The following is a 27499-nucleotide window of genomic DNA, read 5'->3' on the forward strand; positions in this document are numbered from 1 at the left end:
TATCATAACTTGGTGATCAGGATCTTATTTTGTGAATTAAGGTGAAAACACTACTTTCAAGTACACTTGCTACTTACTACCCAATCACAGAGCAAGAAAAAATTCCTGTGTGTGTGTGTGTGTGTGTGTATACATGCGCGTGCTTAGTTGCTCAGTCATGTCTGACTCTCTGCAACCCCATGGACTGTAGCCCTCCAGGCTCCTATGCCAGTGGGGATTTTCCAGGCAAGAATATTGATTGGAGTGGGTTGCCATGCCCTCCTCCAAGGGATCTTCCCAACCCATGGATCAAACCCAGGTCTCCCACATTGCAGGCAGATTATTTACCATCTGAGCCACCAGGGAAGACCCCTCCTAAGTACATCTTGCTTTAATTCCATGTGTTAAGAGAATCTAATTTGAAAAATAAACAAACCAACCTATGACTAGAGGAACTTGATACATTAAAAAATAGGAAATTTTGTTTTACAAAGCTTTATTTTTACATACAAATTTCCTTAAAGCAGTACACTTTTCCTCTGAGTTTCTGTACTGCTGCTGCTTCTGTAGTGAGAGGTAATAATTCTTTTTCCCATAAAATGTATCTCCTAAAAATGAATCCTGCCTTCTAGATCAACTCTTTCAGTCTGCCGTAGGGGTTTCACTCTATTTTTTATTCATTGGTGATGTCAGGATGACTGAGTTTCCATGTATCGCCTCTTCTTCCATCTTCTTTCATTTCCTACTGTCATTTTAAATTCATTATATGCCACTTTCTTACCTACCAGTCTTCTATTGTCTTTATCTTAAGCTAAAATTTTCCTTTTTCCACCAATTACAAGATTCCTTTTTCTACTGAAAGTATAACTGGAATATTAGTTTGCAGACTACACATTGAGAATTATTTTTAATGTGCCCTAATAAACTATCGTCCCACCTGGAATATTGAAACATGAGAAAATGGGTACTTATACCACTTACATTTTCACATTGGAAGTCCTTGTCAGAAGAGAATCAATTAGAAAAGAACCTCAGGAAACAGGCTGGCACAGAAGCCAGTGGTAATGAGGAGGCACAGAGCTAAGCGTCAGTGTGGGCTTGGTTTAAGAAGGCGGCAGAGCAAGAGGAAGCATGAGCTTTGACAGTGATCTGTGCTAAGAGACACTCAAGTCACTGGGCTTGAGGCTGGAGAAGGGTATGGATTCGAACAGCGGGAGAAGAGAGGGCTCAGCAGGGGCCCCAATATACAGACTGCCCATGAGAGGCGGAGCCCGGGAGCCAGGCCACCCGGTCTAGTCCCGGCTTCACTGATTACAAGTTCTGTGACCCGGGACTAATGAGTTATTAGTTTACAACTAAAACTAAGACTCAGTTTCTGTCTCATTTTCACCCATCTATAACATGGAGACATAACTACCTGCCTCATACATGTTAAGGATTAAATGAGCAAATATCTGTAAAGCACCGAGTGCAATGTCTGGCACAGGACTAGTTTCTGTGAAACTGACTGCATGCCTACCGTGAACTCAGTTCTAAGAGGGATAAAAATTCTCAGACTGTACATTAGATAGAGACAGCAAAGGAGAGGGGAGTCTCAGGTGATGATAAAGGGAGACTGAGAAGGTATCCACACAAAGGGACATGGAGACAAGAGGTGAGTTCTTCAAGGGACAACATTTAGACAAAAACAGCTGAGGATTTAGCCTCAAAAAAAAAAAAAAAAAAAAAGTCACATAAAGTGTGATCAGAAAGGTATAGTGTTGAGAGGAGAATCAAAAGGAAGGGAATATATGTATACTTATAGCTGATTCACTTTGTTGAAACACAACATTGAAAAGCAATTATCCTCCAATTTTTAAAAAGCTAGAAATGTTTAAAAAATTTTTTAAATGTATGATGTTTCACTTGAGAATCAAGGACAAGAAAAGAATCATGTTAACCTGGTGCCTCAGCAATAAAGAATCTGCCTGCAATGCAGGAGACACAGGTTCAATCCCTGGGTTGGGAAGATCCGCTGGGGAAGGAAATAGCTACCCACTCCAGTTTTTTGTCTGAGAAATCCCACAGACAGAGGAGCCTGGTGGGCTATAGTCCATGGGGTAGCAAAGAGTTGGACATGACTTACTGACTAAACAACAAGAATTTCATCTTATACTTGTATCACTATTATATTTAACATTCTTCTAGAATAATTCTGTAAGAATACGAAAATCAAGATACGTTAATTTTAACTTCATTCAACAAAGCATTATACTCCTCTCCCGATTAAAAATTAAAAACCAAATAACTAAAATGAAGAAATGTGCCTAACATTAATCTGTCAGAAGCAACAGCCAGAAAAGAAAAAAAATACAGCCTGACATTTTTCCTGTTTGCCCAATGAGTTAAACAGTACCTTCCATTTAGTTTTACTGATTTGAAAAGTTCTTTGTTCATTCTTAAATGAATATTTGAGCACTAAATACTAGCTAGGTACCGCTATGGACGTTCTTGGTTCTCAAAGGGGAGAGACACTGGTACACACCATTTTAATCTAATGTGACACACGCTACAATGCATATATGACAGGAGCACTGATCCAAATGCAGGAAAAGGCAGGTGTGCTGCTGAAAAGGAGATGAATGGAAGATGCCCGGGAATTAGTCAGGTAACACACCTGCAGAGTGCTAGGAGAAGGTGCCAGGCATTGTGAATACAAACAGGCTTTGGAGTAATCAGTAATGCTTATACCACACGAATGCAACATCCATTCAATTTTAATTGTATCACCTTTTATTATTTTACAATATATTTCCAAAAAATGCCATTACAGTTGCCTTAACTGCTCTATAAGACCTGGAATCAAAGAACACTGGGAATTAGAACACACACATCAAGCTGTAATACCTACTTGTGCTGAACCATTACTACCGAAGGGATGTTATTTCTTAAATAAGCAGATGTGTGGCAATGCAAAATAAAATACAAACTGGTTAGAACAGTAAACTTTGTTTCAATGGCTATAGAAAGGAGGTGGTTTTGTTGTTTTGTTTTGTTTTGAACACATCTGGTCTGGCAGCAAGATGTAATATGCATTTAGAGCAACACATGCCCTGAAAGCTTATATGTTGTGTGCGTCACCTGAACTCAGAACCCAGATGAAAAGAGTAATCACTCTCCACACCCTCAGCACCGCTCCCTCCATAAGGTCACAATATCCCTAAACTCAAGATTCTTGTTGGTGAACTCTTTTACAATTTTTTCTCCAGTGACACTGGATGCTTTTAATTTTTTCTCTGAAAGAGAAGCAATGAAAATGCAAGGACACCCTCCAGGGTCCAATTTTCACATCACATTCTCCAAGTAATAAAATAGCAGCTCTATAACGTGGACGAAAAAAAGTTTCAGTTTCCTCCTATTCCTCCTTCAGTTTTTAATCATTTAGCATTAAAATTTATCTGGAGTCAGTGGGTTTTCCCAAAGAAAATTTTTAGTTGCCAAGTATTTTCAGAAATTTATTAAAGCGTTACATATATGTAATTAGCTCTTATCTACCAAAAATATATATATGTATATATATTTGTATTTATTTATCTTATCTTCACTGAAGTGCTGTTTTTTTTTTTTTTCCTGGCTGAACATAAGAACCTAGTGGACAGACAAATGCTGGCTTTATTTCTTTATAAGCAGTAACTGGAGTCTTCTTTTCATTCAATAGAAACTACGTGTTCATAATAAGCTCACAAAAGGCAATATAAGGACACACCTACTGAACAGGCATCTGCCAAACAAGTTTTAAGTTGGACTCTACCAAGTAGCACTATGGCATTATAGGCATTCCATTTTTCTTTTTTCAAGTCTGTCAGTTCTTCGCTAATTTTTTCCCCCTAGGAGGGGATAGTGTGTAATCACAAAGTAAGGCCTAGAAACCATTCAGTCACTCCCAATATTAGGGTGGACATCATTCTCAAGAGCTGATATAAACCAGACTGAACAGGAAGTACTCAACTAGAACCACATTTGGTCCCAAATAGTCTCCACGAACACTTTGCTGATACACATGTTCCCTTCTTGACTGATTTTGTGTTAACCTTTAAAAACTGCTAACAAGTAAGACTGCAAAGTTTTCAGAGTTGTAGTCTTAGGGGGACTGCTACGTTCCAAAGAATACGTTTTGATTCACAAAATGTCATTGGTAACGTCTTGTCCATAAACATGGTTGGCAAAATTAAAAAAAGGCACAAAAGGGGAGTAACGAGAAATGCTTTCCACTTTCAGTGAAGAGTACCAAAGCAAGTATCTTTCAAGAGAAAAGGCAGAGAAAAGTGTTCAGTACTTCATGCACAACTTGAGCTAAAAAGAAAAAAAAATTCTCTTCTAGGTCCTGAAGCTTGAGAAAACGAGTTTTCCTAATCACGTGCTTCGTGTCAAATAAAATGTAAAGCTGCACAAATACATGTTTGGTTTAACAGTGGACCCTTTTTTTTTTTTTTAAAGAAGTGAGGCAATTAAACAAAAGACAATAAAACCAAAATACCTTCATCAACAAAGCAACTCCACCTGTCGCCTCTGTCCCTTTTACCACTTAGTGGGGTAAAATGTCCGGTAGAATGTAAAATGCAGCATTCTCAATCATGGGATCTAGAAACTTTTCATGATAACTTATTGCAAATTGCACTTGACAGTTCACCACGACAATGGAAAACTGGCCCCTTGTTCGCTTATACAGTCCTTGAGCCCCAAAGGGAAGTCACCAGTAGAATGACCTGGATAAAAAGTTTGCAGCTGTGCTCAGCCAGCTAGCTCCACCCTCCGGGTGGGAGCCCACCCGGGACACCGCCTTGTCCTGCTCTTTCGTGGGACTCTCATCCTCAGGCAGGTAGTCAGGCAGCTCCGTGTTCTGTTCTACCTCCACAGGCGTGTCCTGGAATGGGACCAGCATCTGATACAGAGAACACATGAAGAGTTATTACAAAATTGACCTAACTGATGGAAGTGCATGTCACACACTGTAAGTCAACTTTACTTCTTGCTCTCATCACCATATTCTCAGAGGCTACATTCCTTTAAAAAGTATCTTCTTGTTGTCTGAAGGTAAGTCCAGTTAAAGAGCACTATGTAGGCACAGAAGGAAGAACTGCAAATGATAATTCTCAGGCTTTTCTCCTGAGGCTCCAGGAATAAATATTCAACTTCTGTGGTGTCTCAGATGGTAAAGAATCTGCCTGCAGTGCAGGAGATGCAGGAGACTCGGGTTCGATCCCTGGGTTGGGAAAATCCCCTGGAAAAGGGAATGCCTACCCACCCCAGTATTCCTTCCTGGAGAATCCCATGGACAAAGGAGCCGGGGAAGCTATACAGTTCATGGGGTTGCAAAGAGTCAGACACGACTGAGTGATTAACACTTCTGTCAATTTCAAGATGACAAAAACAAGTATCTGGCTGCAGTGGGCCCCTAAAGGGTCAATGACCCTCCTTTTTTTGGGAACTCAAGTGAACTAAAGAATCTTTTCCCTTATCACAAAGCTAGTGAAAAGTAGCAAGAGGCAAAGATTTTCACTGTATATACTTGCCCAATGATGGGACTGGATCTTAATTGTTTTAGATTGGCAAAATCAATTAAGTTTAGAAAGTATTTAAAAACCAATGCAAAAAAATAAATACAAAATAAAAACCAATGCAAAGAAACCACACATCCTTTCCTTCCACATACAATCATCAAGACACCTCCACTGACATCAAGAATAGTCCGAAATCTACAAAATATTTCTCCATATTTCTAGAAGTATTAACTGTTAACCAAGAAACACCAAGATAATCTGACTCTGCCACATTCCTACATGCTCAGCAGCTATTTGTCTAGAAATACTAGCCATCTGCCAGCCCCAAGGAATAGTCGAGAAAGAGTCAAGCAGAAAGCAAACTAAACAGCGCTTTTACCTCTTCTCCACTTTCACTCTTCACAACTTGCTGAGCCTTCATAACCTTGGTTGATGCTATTGCTGATGCCAAAGCCTAGGCCAGGATAAAAAGACAACACTTTTGAACATGGATGTGTTTACCATAACCTCAAGCGTATTTAGCCATTTGAGATACCAACCTCTGCTTTAAGATCTGAACGGATTCGCACCACACATCTCTGAACAGCCATTTGAAAAGTAAAGCTAATAACGCCTTTAATTTTTAACAAGGCCTCTTCACACAGGTTTCTCCGGGACTGAAAAAGTAAAGGCAAACTGTTATTAAAATGTGCAAAATAATGAATGGCAATAAACCAAACAATGAACTATTAACTCTGGGGGGAAAGGAGGGAACAGGGAAAGTAAACATCCCTATTTCAATTCTACAGTCACATATTTGAAGGCACATATAGGGTGGTATTTTAGTTAAGTTTAGGAAAACTTGAGGGTCTTTGCAGAAGGGGTAGATATGGGCCTTAACAGAAGGAAATTTGAAAAATTCAGAAATATATGGAAATTAAACTCCTAAATAACCAATGGGTCAAACAAGTAATCACCAAATAAATTAGGAAATACTTTCAGATGAATAATATGAAACACCACATACCAAATCTGACGGGATGCAGAGACAGTAGTAGTGCCTAGAGGGAAATTTATAGCTATAATAATGACATTAAAATAAAACAAAATCGCAAACCAATTACTTAATATTCCATTCTAGGAAACAAGAGAAGAGCAAATTAAACCCAAAGCAAACAGAGGAAAGAAATATAAAGATTAGAGTAGGGGAAAAAAGAGAGAATGGGAGGGGAGAGAGAGAAAAATCAATGAAATCACAAGTTGGTTCTTCAGAAAGAGTAACAAAGCTTGATAAAACTTTAGCTAGACTGACCAAGAAAAGAAAGAAGACTCAAATTACTAAAAACAGGAATAAAAGAGGATAAATTATGACCAAGTTTACCAAAAAAAGGATATGTAAACACTATGAACTGTATGCCTAACACATTAGATAACCTCAACAAAACGATAGATTCCTTAAAAATCTAAAAAAAAAACTGTAAAGTGACAAGAAAATATGAATGGACTACAGAACAATTAAAGAGACTGAATTTATAATCAGAACATTTTCCACAAAGAAAAGCCCAGAACCACATGGCTTTACTGGTGAATTCTACCAAATGTTTAAAGATCAACACCAACCCTTCACAACCAGACATTTCCCAACTCATTTTATGAAGCCAGGATAACACTGATACCAAAACCAGACAAAGACAGCACATAGGAAAAAAAAAGACTACAAACCAATATCCTCTATGAATACAGATGCAAAATACCTCAACAAAACACCAGCAAACTGATTCTAGAACCATATTAAAGATTTTGCACCATGACCAATTAGGAACTTCATTCAATTAGGAATGAAGAGTGTTGGTCAATATACAAAAATAAACCTGATATAATAATACATGATATTAACAGAACTCAAAAATAGACAAATTTTTTTTAAAAATTGGGCAGAGAATGAACATTTTTCCAAAAGAGAAAATCTATGATAAAGATGCACACAATAAACACTAAACACTACTTAGTGGTATAGTCAACCACTAAAAACAGCGAATAGGCACACGAAAAGATAGCAGCATTGTTATTAGGGAAATGCAAATCAAAAGCACAATAAAATACCACTTCACACCCTTTGGAATAGCTTTTTTTTAACAATGGAAAATAAATGTTGGCAAGGATGTGGAGAAACTGGATTCCTCATACATTGCTGATGAGAGAGTGTAAAATGGAGCAGCCATCGTGGAAAAGTCTGGCAGTTGCTCAAAAAGCTAAACATAAAGCTCCCATATTATCCAGCAATTCTACCCTTAGGAACATACCCAAGAGAATTGAAAACATTTATTGACACAAAAACTCGTACATGAACGTTCACAGCAGAATTATTCACAAAGACAAAAGGTGGAAATAAGCCAAATTTCCATCAATTGATGAATTAATAAAATGCCATATACCCTTACAATGCAATATTATAAAGAGGAATGATGCACTGACACGATACAACAGGGATGAACCCTGACAACATCACGCTAACAGAAAGCGTGACATGAAAGGCCACATCCTGTATCATTCCACTTACATGAAATGTCCAGGAGAGGAAAATCCATAGACACAGAAGTAGATCAGTGGTTACCAGGGGCCAGGAGGAGTGAGTGCTAACGGCAATAATCAGGCTTCCTAGGTGGCACTAGTGGTAAAGAACCTGCCTGCCAATGCAGGAGACCGAAGAGACATCGGTTCAATCCCTGGGTCGGGAAGATCCCCTGGAGGAGGGCATGGCAACTCACTCCAGTATTCTTGTCTGGAGAATCCCACGGACAGAGGAGCTGGCAGGCTACAGTCCAAAGGGGTGCAAACAGTTGGATACGACTGAGGTGACTGAAGCGATTAACACACACACAAACACACATCAATAATCATATGAATGGTGAATGACCCCAGCACTCCTGATCAAAGGTAGAAATTTTTAGAATTAAAATTTAAAAAGCAAGGTCCAACTACAGAGTGCCTGTCCATGTGAAAAATAGACACAAATAGAAGATACACACTACAATTCAACCTTGAGCACCTAATATTAAAAGCCGACAAGGTAGAAAGAGTTGAGAAAAATCAACAGTGTACAACTACTATACAGTACTTTAAAAAACTGTATAACTAGTATTACTTTTTCCTTAAATGTCTGGTATTAATAGAATTCACCAATGAAACATTGAGACCAGAATGTCTTTATAGGAAGGTTTTTAACTGCAAAGTCAATTTCTTTGATAGACACAGAGCTATTCATTTAGGTTATCCATCTCTTTTTAAGTGAGCTTTGGCAATCCATCTTTCAAGAAATCTTCCTGTTTCATCTGTATTATCAAATTTATTGACAAAGTTATTCAAAATATTCACTTATTTTCCTTTCAATGTCTATATTAAAGGATCTATAGCAATGTTCCTTCACTTCTGACATTGATAAATTTGTGACCTCTCTTATTCATGATAAGAAATGAGGTTTATCAATTTAATTGATCATGTCTAAGATCAGCTTTTGGTTTCACCAATTTTTCTCTATGGTTTTCCATTTCACTGATTTCTGCTTTTTTTGTTTCTTCTGCTTACTTTGGATTTACTTTGCTCTTTTTCTAGCTTCTTAAGGTAGAAGCTTCAGTCACTGAGGCCTTTTCCTTTTTGTATATAATATTCATCTGGTGCTAATGATTTCCTTTCTAAACTCTGCTTTAGCTGCTTCCCTCAAATTCTGACACTGCATTTCCATTTTTATTTAGTTCAAAATACTTCCAAGTTTCTCCTTTCATTTATTCACTGATCCATGGATTATTTTAGAAACATGTTAAATTTCTAAAATATTTGGGGGATTTTCCAGATATCTTCCTGTGATTGATTTCTAACTTGCTTTTCATTGTGAGCAAGGAATATACTTTGCTTGGTTCTAATTCTTTTAAGACTTGTTTTAGGGGACACAATTTGGACTGTTTTCATCATTGTTTCATGTGCACATGAGAAGAAGAAATACTATCTTGCTGCTGAGTAGGGTTTTCTATAAATATCAATTAGGTTAAGTTGGTTGTTAGAGCTGAGTCTTCTATGTTCCTAAATGCATTCATCTCACACACTAGTAAAGTAATGCTCAAAATTCTCCAAGCCAGGCTCCAGCAATACGTGAACTGTGAACTTCCAGATGTTCAAGCTGGTTTTAGAAAAGGCAGAGGAACCAGAGATCAAATTGCCAACATCCACTGGATCATGGAAAAACCAAGAGTTCCAGAAAAACATCTATTTCTGCTTTATTGACTATGCCAAAGACTTTCACTGTGTGGATCACAATAAACTGTAGAAAATTCTGAAAGAGATGGGAATACCAGACCACCTGACCTGCCTCTTGAGAAACCTATATGCAGGTCAGGAAGCAACAGTTAGAACTGGACATGGAACAGACTGGTTCCAAATAGGAAAAGGAGAACATCAAGGTTGTATACTGTCACCCTGCTTATTTAACTTATATGCAGAGTACATCATGAGAAACACTGGGCTGGATGAAGCACAAGCTGGAATCAAGGTTGCCGGGAGAAATATCAATAACCTCAGATATGCAGATGACACCACCCTTATGGCAGAAAGTGAAGAGGAACTCAAAAGCCTCTTGATGAAAGTGAAAGAGGAGACTGAAAAAGTTGGCTTAAAGCTCAACATTCAGAAAACTAAGATCACGGCATCTGGTCCCATCACTTCATGGCAAATAGATGGGGAAACAGGGCAAACAGTGGAAACAGTGTCAGACTTTATTTTTTGGGGCTCCAAAATCACTGCAGATGGTGACTGCAGCCATGAAATTAAAAGACGTTTACTCCTTGGAAGGAAGGTTATGTCCAACCTAGATAGCATATTGAAAAACAGAAACATTACTTTGCCAACAAAGGTCCGTCTAGTCAAGGCTATGGTTTTTCCAGTGGTCATGTATGGATATGAGAGTTGGACTGTGAAGAAAGCTGAGCGCCGAAGAATTGATGCTTTTGAACTGTGGTGTTGGAGAAGACTCTTGAGAGTCCCTTGGACTGCAAGCAGATCCAACCAGTCCATTCTAAAGGAGATCAGCCCTAGGTGTTATTTGGAAGGAAATGATGCTACAGCTGAAACGCCAGCACTTTGGCCACCTCATGCGAAGAGCTGACTCACTGGAAAAGACTCTGATACTGGGAGGGATTGGGGGCAGGAGGAGAAGGGGACGACAGAGGATGAGATGGCTGGATGGCATCACCGACTCGATGGACATGAGTTTGAGTGAACTCTGCGAGTTGGTGATGGACAGGGAGGCCTGGCATGCTGTCACGGGGTCACAAAGAGTCACACACGACTGAGCAACTGAACTGAATGTTCCTAATGATTCTCTGTATACTTGTTTTATTCATTGGGGGAGTAGTATTCAAATCTCCAGCTCTAGTTGGAGCTTGGTTATTTCTCCTTGCATTTTTGTCAGTTTTTGCTTCACGTATTTTGAAGTCATATTCTTAGGGTATACATATTTGATTAATTGACCCCTTAAGCATAAAATGCCCCTCATTTTCAGAATAAAATACTGGTATTGGGACTTATTCTTGAAGATTGTTAGCAGGTGATACTGAGGTAACCAGTTAACATGAGTTCTCTCTCCCATGTTATGAATCATGTGTTTATACAATTCTTACCGTATCATCAAGACCATCTATATGCAAAACCACTGTTTTGGCACGTTTGTTTGTAGTTCCCAGAAAAAACTGAGCTTTCCTTCGACGTGAATTCATTTCATTGAAACTATCCCCATCTGCCATATTGGAAGATTGAAGAATGTCATAGATTTCAGAGGCTAGCAGTTTTGTTTCCCCTGGAGTTGTAGACCTTGAAAAGAAACATGTAAATTGGCAAAGTAGTCTTGTCACTTCTACTGATTCTGTAATTTTATTCCTTAACTTTGCAAAACCTTGTTTTCTTCATTCTGATGCTTTGTTCAATCTGAAAGAAATACTGGTGAATCCCAGAATAATCAGTAATGCAGAAAAAGCATCTAGTCTATAATAGTCTTCTAGTTTCAATTTAAACCCATGGTTCATCAATATTTAAAACTCATCACTACAGTGGTATAAAAGCACATTTAAAGAAATCATTAATTAAATAGGAAATCAACTAAAAAAAATCAGGATATAACATGTCCCTGGATTAACACTAACATTCAACACTCAGTTTAACTTCCAAAAAAATATAACACATAAAAATCCAAAAGGAAAAAGCAAAATAGGAGAGGATCATTTATATTAGTTATTTCAATACAGGGATTGTGAGTAAAAACAAACACCATTTCTCAATTTACGTTTTTATGTACCTTTTACAAAGCAAGTACGTATCGTTAAACCACAACTCAGGCAATAGTTTTCATAAAATTTTCAATCCTACTATGGTTCCTCACATAAATGCCTAGTGCCGTTCTGTCCAACAAAACTTTTGACATTGATAGAAATGTCCACTCACCACTTGTGGTTACTGAGGACTTGAAATGTGGCAAGCAAAACTAAACAATTTTATTTACTTTTAATTAAATAGCCACACATTGCAAGTGGTTACCGTAACTGGAAGCACAGGTTTAATGGTTCTTATTAGTTTAATTGAATAAACAATAAGGACACATAACTAAGAAAATAATCCTCATTTCACCTATACCTGGGCAATTACGGGGTCTTCCCTTGTGGCTCAGCTGGTGAAGAATCCACCTGTAATGCAGGAGACCTGGGTTCGATCCCTGGGTTGGGAAGATCCCCTGGAGAAGGGAAAGGCTACCCACTTCAGTATTATGGCTTGGAGAATTCCATGGACTATATATAGACCATGGGGTCACAAAGACTCGGACACAACTGAGCAACTTTCATTTCACTTGACTTCAAACCCTGTAACATGCATCCCAAGGATTTTACAATCTGTCCCCTTTCAGCTTTACCAACATCAGCCAGAAAAGCTTCACCTTGACTGTATCCTTGAAGGCTCAGCTCAACCACAGTCTTCTTTGTGAAGCCTCTTCACCCCAACACCCATATTCATTCCTCTGCATTCAAAGTACTATGCATGTACTTAACACTACTGATCAAAATTTTCCATTTCTCTTCAAGAATAGGGATATATTCTCTCCATCCCTTCCACAGAGCCTAACAAAATTCTGCGTAATCTATTTGTTTACTGGATGAGCGGGAATACTTCATCCCTGATATTCAGACTGTACACACTCCAGCTACACAGACCATCAACTCCTGGGGTGCTTCTCTGGCAGTTTTCTGGGCCCCCAACTTACCATACCAAGGGTTTTTCTGGGCTACTGTTGACCACAGAGATCAATTACCTTGAATGATTTTGGCTTTGTATTCCAGGAAACTATCAAAAGGACTATTTTTTTAGGACATGTCTCAGGACTATTTTTTTAGGAGATGTCTCAGCACTTTTCTGATAGCTGTTTCACAGGTCACTGCAGTTGTGAGGTATTTTGAATACCAGCCAACCAGAAGTTGTAAAAAGTACAAGGACATGGGTAAGAAGCACCATGAATTAAAAAATTTTTTTAAAAAGTCTTTCCTCTCTACTATGAATACTGTTTTTAACACATTTACATCAAATAAAAGAATCATCATGACATGTAATAGATTATCTAATGATGTTTCTCATAAAACTTTTTAAACACACACTATTCTAGAACTTTTTTATGTGCTTCCTAACCAACCAATAGTGACCAAACCTTTAAAAGACTAATATCAAATTATTATCTTTCTGTTCTGCAGAACAGGAACTAGAACTAGATAGCACTAGTTCTTAAACAAATGGGTCTACTAACCCCTTTGAGAAGCTGATATAAAATAAATACTCCCACCACCACTATTTTTAACTTCCTTTATTTCACAGTTCCAAGTTTCATCATTTTCATACAGTAATAAATTCCTTTCTGGAAGATTTTTCAATTCCTATCTACTTAAAAGCAAAAGATTTTAAAAGAATAATATAGTAAAATCCACATGATGGTCTCACTTTGTTTCAAAGCATGTTAAAAGTATACCTCATAGGACTAATTTTATTGCTGCGCTTCCTATAAAACAGTTATATAGACTGTTTCTTCAGACACAGTCTCAAGAGACACAGTTTAAGAGACACTCTTAAAACAGAGTAAAATTTTGTCTTAGGCAAAATGAACTCTGCAAAAGTATATAAGCAAAAATGAAGTAAAAATTAAAGTTACTTCTTGATCTGGGCAGTATATAAAGTATCACAATAAATTATAAATAATTTCCTTTTTTCCCCTTATTTTTAAAAAATGCTTTTAAAACCAGAAAGAAGTCAAGATCATCTACAGATTTGGAAGTAAGTAATTTAGTCTTTAAAAAAAAAATTACTATTCAAATACTATGATTTAAAACATTCAAGTACAAGAAGTCTAGATTTATGTGGTACATTTGGCCATAAATGTAAGAAAGACTGTATAATTAAACAAGTATTAATTGCCATAATCTTTTAGACAAGTGAAAACTGAAAGAGCTGATTAATGCTCTAAGGTTTAGTTCTTCAGTCTTTAAAATCTGACATCCAAGAAAAAGACCATCTTGAAAAACTCTTCAAATAATTGGAATTCTGCTCTCAGTAATCTACTATTCCATAATGAAATACACTGATCCTTCACCACTTTTTCTAAACAGTTATATATATTGAAAACACTCAAAATGTTACTCATAAAACACTGAAAGGTGAACTCTGATCTTTATTATATATCAAAAATAATGTTCATTTTGGATATATCTCCTTATTGATCATAAACAGCAATTCAGATGATTTGATGCTGCAAATAACATTTTATATTACCTATAAAAGCCAGATAAGACTTTCATACACTTCATGAAAGCAATGAAAATACTATTTCAGTATTAGAAGGCTTGCTATCATCTTTGGAAAAACTTCACAACTTTTCCTTTAGGAGTTGCTTTTACTGTTTTTTTCCTGTGTTGCTCACTAAGAAAAAGTGTTCTTGTAATATTCATGCAACTCAGAAAACCATCCTCTATCTTATTTCGATGCAGAAACAATCCTAAATTAAGGCTTCTAAGAAGAAAGTCAACAGCTCTGTTTATTAACAATGGAGTCCAAAGGCAGGAAAACTACGACCCTAAGGCAACAGCCCATCATTTATGTATCATCTCTGGCTGTTTTGACTCACAAGGGCAGAGGTGAGTACCTCAACACAGACTGTGAGCCCAACGAAGCCTAAAATAACCACTATCTGGTTTGTTTTTCTTTTTTTAGGAAAAATTTGCCAACCTCTGTTCTATACAAGTAACATAAAAATCAAGGCAAAATGCAGTAGCATTTTCAAAAATCACAAGAAAACAAAAAGTGAACCATGAATCTCGTTCAACTGTCCTGTTCAATTTTTTTTAATTGATTTTTTTAATCATATTAAAAAAAGAAAGAAAACAAAAGAAAAAGCATAAAGAAATGAAGCATATATTTTTCATCCAAGATTTTAGCAAGGACAGTCCACCATTACTATGGCACTGTTTCAAAATCTAGAATTTTAGGAAGTTCTCCAGATGAAATGAGATACTATGAAGTTGAAATGCCACATTTTATTAAAGTGACTTACTTATAGCATATTTCATGTGAGATATTCACACATGCTTTTATAAAATGCATCTTCTATCAGAAGAAGTATTACTCCTGAAATACTAATTAACAAATGTTTTAAACGGAATTTAGATGTTCCCCTAAACTGATATTCTGAAAATTTTCTTCACAGAGATTCAGGGTTAAAAATAAAATGTAAAAATGATTTTTTAATTAAAAAAATAAAAATAAAATGTAAACAAGTTCTAACCACTAACAATTGAGCTTTCATTTATGGAGAATTAAAATTAGAACACAATACCAGATTCATTTTGAGTGACAGAGAACTTAAAATTCTCTTCACAACTGAAGAACTGAACACAACAATGACTGAAGTCAATCCAACTGCTGATCTCTAAGCACCAAAGTGACCTAAACACAAGTCAAACCTGCTTTTGAGTAACATGTTAAAATCACAAAATTCTGTAGCAAAATATAATTTGGTGATTAAAGGACAGAAATTATAAGATGCATAATTTTCTCTATTTTATAAAACATTCCTCCCTGATTCTCATGGTAAGAACAACCTCTACTCTCCCCACCTTCTTCTGATTTCTGGTTTTTACTTTGATCACTTAAGAGAGGATTCCTCTTCAGTCAATTATGAAGTAGCAGCTTGCCACAAAAGATCTCTATTCTGCAGGGTCTTACTGGGATATGAGGAGATCCTTCTGCCGCTTCCTGAGTTGCACAGATTCACAGAATCACAGCTCAATCTCCTCCTAACTCAGTATTGCTCAACAGAGAGAAACTGATCTGAATTCCACCCTGACTGCCTGGATGTCACAGAGCAGCCACATCACTGAAAACAATTAGGATATCTATATTATATGTGTTCCTGTGCTATGGCTCACCAAGATGATCTATGTAAGAATGGGAGAGTGAGCTTCCCTGGTGGTCCAGTGGTTAAGAATCCACCTGCCAATGTAAGGGACAGAGTTTCAATCCCTGCTCTGAATAGATTCCACATGCCTCGGAGCAACCAGCCCCACAAGCCCATGACTGCAACTACTGAGGCTCCGATGCCTAGAGCTGGTGCTCCACAGTGAGAAGCCTGCACACACCACAACTAGGGAAAGCCTGGGACAGAAATAATTATGTATATATAAAACTTACCCTGCTCTATATGATAAAACCTTTTCATTTTGATTTCTTAAGAATATTTAACATAAGTACCCAAAAGAAAAAAGTAAATGAGAAAATAAAAAGCCAGAGCAATTCAATTTCTTTAAAAAAAGAGAAAATCATGTCCAAGCCATGAGATAGTTTACAACACAGTGAAACATGCTGAACCAAAACCTGATTCTAATACTTCACAGCCTTACATGCTGACAGGCCAAAACACACAGTTTTATCAGCCTTCTGATAACATTCACTGATAAACTTCTAAAATGATTATTTCAGTAAACAGAGGTGACTTTTAAAAAGCTTTAAAGTGAAGTGAAGTCGCTCAGTCGTGTCCGACTCTTTGCGACTCCATGGACTGTAGCCCACCAGGCTCCTCCATCCATGGAATTTTCTAGGCAAGAGTACTAGAGTGGGTTGCCATTTCCTTCTCCAAAAGGCAACCTTCAAATCTGTGATCTCCACTGGCCAAAGGAGCTGAAAAACATATATAAAAATTATTACATTGTATTTCCACTTTTGAGGGGAAGAGGACCAAATTATAATGGAGTATGCAATGAATGTGCCTTCGTTTTACTACTGAAGGAGCCAGCAAGGATCACCACCCTGTCCAAAAAAGTATACTTTATTTGTATTAAAAATAGAAGCTTTTTGAAAGCTTGTAGCAACCATGAAGACACACCTTGGATCTCCCTTTAAGGAACCTGCCCTTCGGCTGTACGAAGCAGAGTGGTAGAGCCGCCAGTAACAGTGGCCCTGAGATCTGGCACACCACACAATCCAAGGCCTGATCCCTCCTGGGGAGACCCAAGCAATGGGCGCACTAGGGCCTGGCCAGTTCTGCCCAGTGCAAGACTCATCTACAGGGTGACCCTGGCTTTGCACCTCCCTCCAGAGTTTTCTGTCAGATCTGCACTGCAGTCTGACACTCTCCTTGTCCCATTCAGTTTCCTCTTCATTTTCCTTTAACAGAGGTCAGGTCTGTGTTGTAGTCTAAAGAAAACAGTCCGATCCTTCTTCATTCCCTTCTATCTTTACAGACCCTATCTCATAGTAAGCTCTTCCAGTTCTAACTCCATCTCAAGATCTCCCTCCCAGATGATTTGTTGTTGTTTAGTCGCTCAATCATATCTGACTCTGCCACCCCATGGACTGCAGCACACTTCCCTGTCCTTCATCAGCTCCCAAAGTTTGCGCAAACTCACATCCATTCAGTTGATGATGCCATCCAACCATCTCATTCTCTGTCGCCCCCTTCTCCTCCCAGAAGATACTGCAAGGTAACGACCTGAGCTGACACAACTCTTCTCCTATAAAGACACTAGTAGGGACTTCCCTGGTGGTCCAGCGGCTAAGACTCAGCACTCCCAGACACTGATCCCCGGCCAGGGAGCTAGATCCCATTTTTCTGCAAGTAAGAGTTCATTAAAGATCCTGCAGGTCTCGATGAAGCCAAATAAATGTTTATAAAAAATATATACACTAATAGTCTCCCTACTATGTTACAGATGGATCTCTCATTTACATATACACACATACATATATGTATCACAACCTTAGCCAACCAAGCTAAGAAACTGTTATAGGTTAAATCTATGGTACCTCTAAAATTTGCTCTAAAATTCAAATTTGAAGTATATTTTAATAAACAGAAATTTTCATTTCTTACATTTTTAAAATTTGTACCATGTATTTTCAGCTTCAATAAACAAACCTGTTAAAAGAATACACAATCTTAAGTTCATTATGTGAATAAAATAATCGTACAGAAGCATTCATATTACACTTAATCCTTTCACTGTTTCACAAAGAGTATGCCAGTTAAAAATAATTAATTATATGGCATTAAAGCCCACTAGGAACAAGAATAATGCAACCTCGTATTTTATATAACACTTTAGAATTTACAGAGCATTTCTACACAGATATCCCACTGAATCCTCAAGCACTCTGACCTCAAATCAAGGGCAATGATTAATAAAATTAATCCCAGTCAATATTTTCTAATATTTATTCCTAACTGATCACCTGGATTAAAAAAAAAAAAACCCTTCAGGTTCTAACTTGTCATTATCAAAGATCAAGGGGCCTATCAGTGTAGCTCGATTAAAAACAAAACTATTAATAAAATAAAATTTATCTACAAGCCAAGAACACTAAGAAAAAAAATAGTTTCTTGGAAGTCAGTTTGGAAGATTCGCCACAGATATAATTTAATAGTGTTTGGGAATTACAGATATTTTGTGAGCATTACAGAAATTTTGTGAACGCTCAAGCCAAAGAAATTGCAAATTTTCAAAGCCAGTAAATTAAATGGTTACCTACTATATCTTAAAGACAATCATGTCTTAGGTAAGATCAAGATACAAACTAAACTAAGATAAAGCCTCAGAAAACATAGTTTTTTTGCTTTCAGACACAGTAGAAGTATCAAAACACTTCAATTTCTATCCTTTTACAAGGAAATCGGTGAGGCCTGAGAACCGGACATCCCCAGAGGCAACACAGCTGAAGGCCTACAGATAGAAAACTTGACCTCTCTGTAATTTTCTTACCCATAAAATTTATCTAACACACTTCAAATAGCAAAATAAGATGATGAATATGAAAATCTTTTTAAGATGAAAGGTATACTTAAAAAAACACCCATTTGCTAAAATTCAAATTAAATGGCTCTGAGAATTCTCTGGAGGTCCAGTGGCTAAGACTCCACACCCCAGTGCAGGGGGCTGGGGTTCAATCCCTAGTCAGGAAACTAGATCTCATATGCTGCAAACAAGAGCGTTCACATTATCACAACTCAAGAGTTTACATGCTACAACTAAGACCTGGTACAGCTAATTAAGTTAAAAAAAAGATTTAATGGTTCTCAATCTCTAAGAGACCTCTCAATGATGCTAAGGAAAATCTCACCTAAAGCCCCTTCAGTCATGATACAGATCAAGGTTCTTTTGAGTAAGACTTAAATGGAGTAACAGAAGAATTATGTACTATAACACTGCGTATTTTCAAATGTCACTGTGTTGCTCTACTAGCAAATCAATAAATACTTCACAAAACCTCATACAAGGTATGATTTTCTCTTCTTAGAAGAAATAACATTCATAAGCACAATGTGTTATCAACATTTTAAATAAAATCTAAGCATTTTCATAAGGACTACTGTTAATATCCATGTTTAAGAATAAACAGAACACTGCCCATCAGAACAGTTTTTGACATATAATCCACATAACCTACAAAGCTATGCCTTCATTTTAGAATACCAATTTCAGTAAAATAACACGATCCACTTCTCTACCCCCCTAGGAGACACTACCTACTGTACTTACTTCTGTATAACATTTTGCAAGCTTAACATCATTCCCAGCTCTCCTTTCATCTTTTCTCGGTTGGCACGGCACTCTGCCAAGTATCGAAGAGCCTACAGCAAAAACAGGAATAAGTTAATTCACATGTCCGGACAATTTAAAGTGAAACCCTGTGCTCACTGACTGCAAAAGGAAAGAAAGTGAAAAATAGGTTTCTGTTTTTAGAAGCAATTGGTTTTGAAGTGTTTGGAAACTCTTCTTTAAATGTGATCATCAGAGCAGTCCTCTAGGGGAAAAAAAATAATTCTGAGCTGACGGAGCTGAATCTGCTCTTAGAAACAAAAGTTCCCAACTTATCTTTAAGGTCAAAATCAGGATGTTCCGGTTTTATTTTCACTTCATCCTAACAAAGATACAAGGAACTAAATTCCATTAATTAATTTCAGAAAGCAGTCCCAGTAGCCATCATTTCTCTAGGTGCTTTTTACATATTAATTAAAAGAAACTACCAAGAGGGACAAAACATACAACCCCCTTTATGGAATGGGTGGTTTCTAGCTTTATAATTCACTTTTAAAATGTCTTTTTTTTTTTCCTGCTTTTAACTGAAAAGCCAAACATGAACTCACTCTCACAGATTTCTATTTTGTGAATTTCACTTTTCTAGGATGCTTCTCTCTTAAGATTTGAAGTACATTTTTGCACATTTCCTTCAAGTGCTGATTCTTGGGGGACTGGGCTGTTCTACAGACCTCCTCCTCTCTCATCATGTGCTGCAGAGTTCAGTACCTGAGTCGCAGGGGAATACCTCTGTGGACTACACCATCCAAAAGGGCCCTGTCACTCCACTGACCTTCACATTTCCTACCGGTCCTCTCCACAACATCTCCAAAGTGCCTGGTCATCACCAGGAATGGTACCATCCGTGAAATCACAAGCCCAGCAACCTGGCTCTGACTGCAATCTCCTACCTTTCCTATAACTCCTTTTACCTGGATTTTTACTTGCACTAGGGGAGGGGAGCCCAGTGAAAGCCGGTGGTCTTGCCCAGTTAGGCAGGCAGAGAGCAGAGTTGGGGAGGTTAGGGTAGAACAATATAATTTAAAAATATACCTTTGGTCTTTATCTAGTTCCTGGCACAGAGCTCCTAAAAGCCTTGGAATTTTCCAACAGGAGTTTGAGGAGATCCTTAGACCACACTTGGTTGAGTTTATGTGGAAGAAGTAAGGGAAGCTGGGGCCCCTTGATGGCCTCAGGCTGGGACTAGTCACTAGAAAGACCAAATGACTAGAGGGTGGCAGCTTTCAGCCCCACCCACCAACCTGGGCTTCCCAGGTGGTACTAGTGGTAAAGAACCTGCCTGCCAATGCAGGAGGCATAAGAGACACGGGATTGATCCCTAGATCAGGAAGATCTCCTGGAGAAGGGCATGGCAACCCATTCCAGTATTCTTGCCTGGAGAATCCCATGGACAGAGGAGCCTGGTGGGCTATAGTCTATAGTTGTGTCACACAACTGAGGCGACTTAGCACACACACAATGATCTGGGAGGTAGGGGGAGGATGGAAATTGAGCTCTATAAAAAGTCCTGAAAAAGGAGATTCAGAGTTTCTGATTTGGTAAATACATCCACCTGGCAAGGTGGTGTGCCCGACTCTACAGGGACAGCAGTTCTGGCACTCCCCTCCAGACCCTGCTACTGGAGAGGAGCCCCCACCTGCTGCAACTAGAGAAAGTCCATGCTCAGCAAAGAAAGACCAGTGCAGCCAAAAGCTGATTTTAAAAAATGGGAAAACTTGAAAAAAAAAAAAAAAGAATGAAGTATTGACACATAGTACAATGTGGATGAACCCTGAAAACATTATGCTCAGTGAAAGAAACAAGTCACAAAGACCACATATTATATGATTCTATTTATATAGAAAATATATACACACTTTTGCCAGAGACATCTGCAAATAGAAAACAACAGAAAGTCGTGGCTGTTTAGGGAAAGGGCGTAGGGGCTGAGGAACAATAGAGAAAGAGTAGAGCTTCTTTCCAACAAGATGAAAACATTCTAGAATTAATTGTGGGGATGGCTGCAACTATGAATACACTAAAACTCACCACACTGTACACTCTAAGTAGGTAAATTGCAAGGTCTGTGATTTAATCTTAAAGTTGTTACAAAACAAAAACAAAACATAAGTGCCTCTTTGAGTGTCTTTCTGTATTGATACAATCCTTAAGATTTCTTCCTCTTCCTTGAAAAAAGGAAGTTGCAGAACATTCCATGCAGGTACTATGCTACCATTTGTGCCCAGAGTAAAACCAATATTGTATCTTACCATTTGTATAAGAGGACTATACACATTCATGTTTGCACATACAGAAATATAGTCACACTAGTATCTGCTCTACACTTTTAACTTCTTACCATGTCATCTGCTATTTTTCCAAATTTTCTTTAACTGCAAAATTATATACTGAGAGTAAAATTACTGTAGGCAACTTACGAGCAAAGCTGAATGGACAACAGGGGGGTTGGGATGGTCCATAAATAAAATAAGGCCGGGCAGACATCCCTGATCCTGGACAATGGCTCGTCGGTTTAAAGGATCTGCGGCTAGGTCTCGGAGCTGGTTAACTACAGAGAGAGCATCAGGTTCCTCATTCATGGTGGAGGACGACGAATTCATCTTCTATGCCATACACGTGGACAAAAATCTTCTGAAGTTCTGTAGAAATGGTTGGAAAAATCATTTCCAGGCTACTGAGCTGTTTTACAGCATTTATTAAACCATCAGAATCACAACACCTTCAGAAAGAAATAGATGTATCTAAACCATACAAAAAACTTACGAACTAGAAATTCCACAGTCTGGGAACAGTCAAATGAACATAAGACAGGCTAACTTTAAAAAAGTTATTTATATGTGCACAATGTTTGAAGAACATATATCATCTTCATGATTCCAATAAATTCTTTTTTAGCAATATATATTTTAACATCAAAGTCACAATAAAATCTTTACAGTTCAAGTTTATAACCCTTGCTAACTTCTCAAGGAGCACCGAAGAACTGATGCTTTCAAACTCTGGTGCTGGAGAAGACTCTTGAGAGTCCCTTGGCCTGCAAGGAGATCAAACCAGTCAACCCTAAAGAAAATCAACCTGAATATTCACTGCAAGGACAGCTGCTGATGCTAAAGCTCCAATACTTTGGCCACCTGATGTGAAGAGCCGATTCATTGGAAAAGACCCTGATGCTGGCAAAGACTGAGAGCAAGAGGAGAAGGGGACAGCAGATGACCCAGTTGGATGGCATCACCAACTCAATGGACATGAATTTCAGCAAACTCAGAGAGATGGTTGCAGACAGAGGAACCTGCTGCTGCTGCTGCTAAGTCACTTCAGTCGTGTCCGACTCTGTGCAACCTCATAGACGGCAGCCCACCAGGCTCCCCCGTCCCTGGGATTCTCCAGGCAAGAACACTGGAGTGGGTTGCCATTTCCTTCTCCAATGCATGAAAGTGAAAAGTGAAAGTCAAGTCGCTAAGTCATGTCCAACTATTCGGGACCCCACGGACTGCAGCCTACAAGGCTCCTCCGCCCATGGGATTTTCCACGCCCTGGCATGCTGCAGTCCATGGGGTCACAAAGAGTCAGACAAAACAGCAACTGAAAACACTTCGCAAAGTGTAACACTGCCAGTGTTTTCTTCCTCTAGGATACTACTGGAGCCTAAGTGTCTCAGGGAAAAGCTGCTAGCTGACAGCTTGTTTTCTAATTCATCTGTGAACAAAACCAAGCTTACTAAGATTACAGCAGATAAAATCCTCTAAGGAAAGAAGAGAGTCAAAGAAGGTCATAAACACAGAAACCAAGAAGGGTACCTTGCCCTGTGCCTCACAACAGTGCCATTTGGGAGATCAGAGTCAAAGTGAAAGTCGCTCAGTCGTGTCCAACTCTTTTCGACCCCATAGACTGTAGCCTGCCAGGCTCCTCCATCCATGGGATTCTCCAGGCAAGAATACTGGAATGGGTTGCCATTTCCTTCTCCAGGGGATCTTCCCAGCCCAAGTTTTGAACCCTGGGCTCCTGCATTGCAGGCAGATTCTTTACCAGCTGAGCCCCAAGGGAAGCCCTGGGAGATTAGGGTGAATCTGAACCAAATCCAAGCACAACTGTCCATCCCTGGGTGGACCATACTAAGAAAAATGAAACAGAATCTGAGGTGAGGTCATTCATTTGATAGATAAGGAAATAGTCTCCGAGAATTTAAATAATTTGCCCCAGGTGACAAAAGCTACTTACAGAACTGAGCTAAAATCTTATCTCGGCTTGATGAAAACCAAGCTGGAATCAGGACTGCCTGGAGAAATATCAATAACCTCAGATATGCAGATGGTACCATATTAATGGCAGACAGCAAAGAGGAACTAAAAGAGCTTCTTGATGAAGGTGAAAGAAGAGAGTGAAAAAGCTGGCTTAAAACATTCAAAAACTAAGATCATGCCATCCAGTCCCAACATTTCATGGCAAACAGATAGGGAAACAATGGAAACAGAGACACACTTTATTTTCTTGGGCTCCAAATTCACTGTGGACAGTGACTGCAGCCATGAAATTAAGACTCTTGCTCCTTGGGAGAAAATCTATAACAAATCAAGACAGTGTATTAAAAAACAGAGACATCACTTGGTCAACAAAGGCACATCTAGTCAAAGCTATCGTTTTTCCAGTAGTCATGTACGGATGTGAAAACTGAACCATAAAGTAGGCTAAGCGCCAAAGAATTGATGCTTTCGAACTATGGCACTAGAGAAGACTCTCAAGAGTCCCTTGGACAACATGGAGATCAAACCAGTCAATCCTAAAGAAAATCAATCCTGAATGTTCAATGGAAGCACTGTTGCTGAAGCTGAAACTCCTATAGTTTGGCCACCAAGAGCCAAATCACTGCAAAAGTCCCTGATGCTGGGAAAGACTGAAGAGAGGAAGAGAAGGGGGTGACAGAGGATGAGATGGTTGGATAGTATCACTGACTCAAAGGACACGAGTTTGAGCAAACTCTGGGAGATAGTGAAGGACAGGCAAGCCTGGTGTGCTGCAGTCCATGGGGTCAGAGTCGGACATGACTGAGCAACTGAACAATAACTATCTCCTAAACTGGTCAGGTCTTTCCACTTCCCATACCTTCCTTTGAAACCCAGCATACCTTTTTTTCCCACAAAAGTAAACAAGATTTCTAGGTAACGTAACACGATAAACATACAAGCCAAAATACAATATATCAAGGAATAATCTTCACAGATCCAGAAAGTTAAAAATAGGAACTTCCATTAACCAAATTACACAGTATATTTCTTATTAGGAGGAATATAAAGGTGTAAATACTTACCACAAATTAATGAGTTAGTTTAATGCTAATTCCAAAAACAATGCCAGTGGAGGAGGTGGGCTGGGAACAAAATTATTCTATAACTCCAGAAAGCCTACTAAAGTTATTTGGGGACCGCCGAGGGTGGGAAGAGGGAAAGTAATAAACAGCCATAGCCTTCGAAAGTATTGAAATACACAAAGATATAGAGTAAAGCCATAGCAGGGGCTGGAGGGGCGGTGGTCAAGAGATATTGCTCCCAAGAAAGCTGTTTATACACCCAATTGAAGGTTCTATGTGAGTCAATACCCAGGCTCCACCCATTGTTAAATGTGATTTTAGGCTGATCACTTAAACTCTTTGTCTCAGTTTCTTCATATGTAAAATGAAAATTAATCACAACAGCTCTTAAATGCTATATTGTCCAAGTGAAATAACAGTACACACTAAAAGGCTCAGAGTACTCAAGCACACTCTAAATGCTCAACAAAAATAATGGTTTTAAGTTACAATGAGTCAAAAATCAATTTTAAAAAATACAGTTATTCAAAAAACAGTACTGGCATAACTTCTAAGCAACTTTAAACCAGTGCTAAGGATCTTTAACTCTTAACATATTTTAAAATATCATACCCCAGAAAAAAATTTGAGAAGGTAAATTTCTGAAGCTTGCAAGCAGATGCAAAATATAAGACTCGGAGAAAACAAGGCCTTAAAGGGATAGTACTTGGCAGATAGTTTTCTCAAAATGAAAATACAGTTGCTTCAACAATTTAAAAAATGATTTCTTTTTTTTTTTTAAAGCTATAGACTGAATACACATAAGATTAAAGAGTTTGCCTCTTAGGTGCTTCTATTATCAACAGCATGAACATCCCTGTTTACAAATCAGCTTAGGAATGAGCTTTATGTGCTGTCACCAGCACAAACCGCATCCAAAAACCAAAACTGCAGAACCAACCATTGGACCAAAGGTCCAGGAACCACATTTAAGAACCAAATATGCTGGGTGATGGCCTTTGGTGTACAACACTGGCCTTGGAACCTGAACCCTCCATTCTCATCTAAAGAGTACTTAGAGAACCACTCGGTGGGAATGATTCAGTTTCAGTGAGCCTCCCCTGTTCCTTTGAGATGAACAAAAAAATCAGAAGAGTTAAGACTTTCAACCATATCAGTCCACTGATAAAGAGATGGCAAAAATTAGGATCTGCCCAGGAAAAGGTAGGAAATGGCACAAGGCATACCTTTTCCTTTCTCTCATTTTGTTCAATTAGGACAAACAAATCATCATAAGACAATGAATGCACCCCAAACTTTAACAAGCACTCTGATCCCCATGTTTAAAAAAGCCAATTCAGTAGGTGGGGTGAGGCCTGAGATCCGTATTTCTCCCAGGTCAGTTCTATCCTTCTAGTCAGGGAACCACAAAAAAAAAAAAAAAAAAAACAGGAATTAGGTGATAATGTGAAGCACCTGTAGCTAGGCAGCTGCCTGAAAGATTGTCTTTTCTTTCAGCCAAGGTGTACCACTCAACTCGACGATGTATTTGACTCTCATATGCAAAGTTAAATATAAATACACAGAACTGTGGAAGAAACACACCCACACCCTAAATCCACATTCAGCTAAGTTGTTTGTTTTTTAATAACCTAGACATTGACATCAGATCTGGCTTTGCCTGTTACCACCTAACTAACTATTCGAGAGGCTGGGTTACTACCTTTGAGCCTCAGCTTCCTCTCATAATAATCCTGAGTGGTCGTCAGGTTCAAAGAGAATAAGAACTTCGCATGGTGATGAGTACCAGCAATTACCAAACAAGAATAATATTTGATTCTGTGGGGATTCTATAAGGTCAAGTGTTAGGGTACACACACGAAAGGAGCTGCTTGTATGCACAAGTGCCCCCAAGAACAGCTTTTAAAATACAGAGAAATGAACACTGGGCTTGCCTGAATGAAGCCGAACACAACCACTTCCTTCTTTCTGCCCCTAATAGACGAGCGTGGGCACAAAACTAATGCAAAGTTCCCAAAGAATTACCTGGAGAGATGAAGTGACGAAGACACCCATTAATGCTGCTACGGTCAAATAGTCATAATAATTAAACTAGGGTTTGTAAAAATTGGCATGCAAACGGAGAGGAACTGAACAAAGCTATCATTTTCACTGGGAAAGTGTCGTGGGAGCACGACACTTTACAGAACCTGAAGGGACGCACTGCTGGGTCCTGACTGACGTGAAGGTGGGCAGAGCACCCCCGCCCCGGAAGATTCGCCGCCTGGGTGCAGGGGCCCGCATTCTGCGGCCTTCCCGGCCCCACCGCTTTGTCTGCCTTCCCCAGACACTACATACCACTCCAGCGCTCTAGGAATCCACGGCCTGCCGCACCATTAGGGCCACATCGACGATGAGGTAGGGGAACCCAGAGGCGCGTGACAGGGTCAGCGACGACAAACGACCAAGCTGACTTCTGAAGCCTAAAAGCGAGGACGCTGGCGGGGAAAGGCTCTACGGGCTCTCCCTCATGACCCAACCACCTCCGCCAGCTC

At 38.8% G+C, this 27499-nt stretch overlaps 1 protein-coding gene across 2 annotated transcripts; it reads right to left on the reverse strand.

Annotated features, from left to right (window-relative positions):
• Positions 1-2728: 2728 nt before the first annotated feature.
• Positions 2729-27499, reverse strand: ARMC1 (armadillo repeat containing 1). Of its 2 annotated transcripts, XM_027561078.1 has the most exons (7): positions 27303-27499; positions 22078-22299; positions 19601-19692; positions 11168-11357; positions 6059-6175; positions 5899-5973; positions 2729-4900 (listed from the first exon to the last, which is right to left on the reverse strand). In XM_027561078.1, exons 2-7 carry the CDS (start codon positions 22258-22260, stop codon positions 4709-4711), a joined length of 849 nt encoding a protein of 282 aa, XP_027416879.1. In that variant the 5' UTR covers positions 22261-22299; positions 27303-27499; the 3' UTR covers positions 2729-4708. The 2 variants fall into 2 exon arrangements, with proteins under 2 accessions (XP_027416879.1, XP_027416880.1); XM_027561079.1 differs by lacking the exons at positions 11168-11357; positions 27303-27499 and having other exon boundaries at positions 22078-22144.

The sequence above is a fragment of the Bos indicus x Bos taurus genome, chromosome 14, assembly GCF_003369695.1.
Source record: "Bos indicus x Bos taurus breed Angus x Brahman F1 hybrid chromosome 14, Bos_hybrid_MaternalHap_v2.0, whole genome shotgun sequence".
NCBI lineage: Eukaryota > Metazoa > Chordata > Mammalia > Artiodactyla > Bovidae > Bos > Bos indicus x Bos taurus.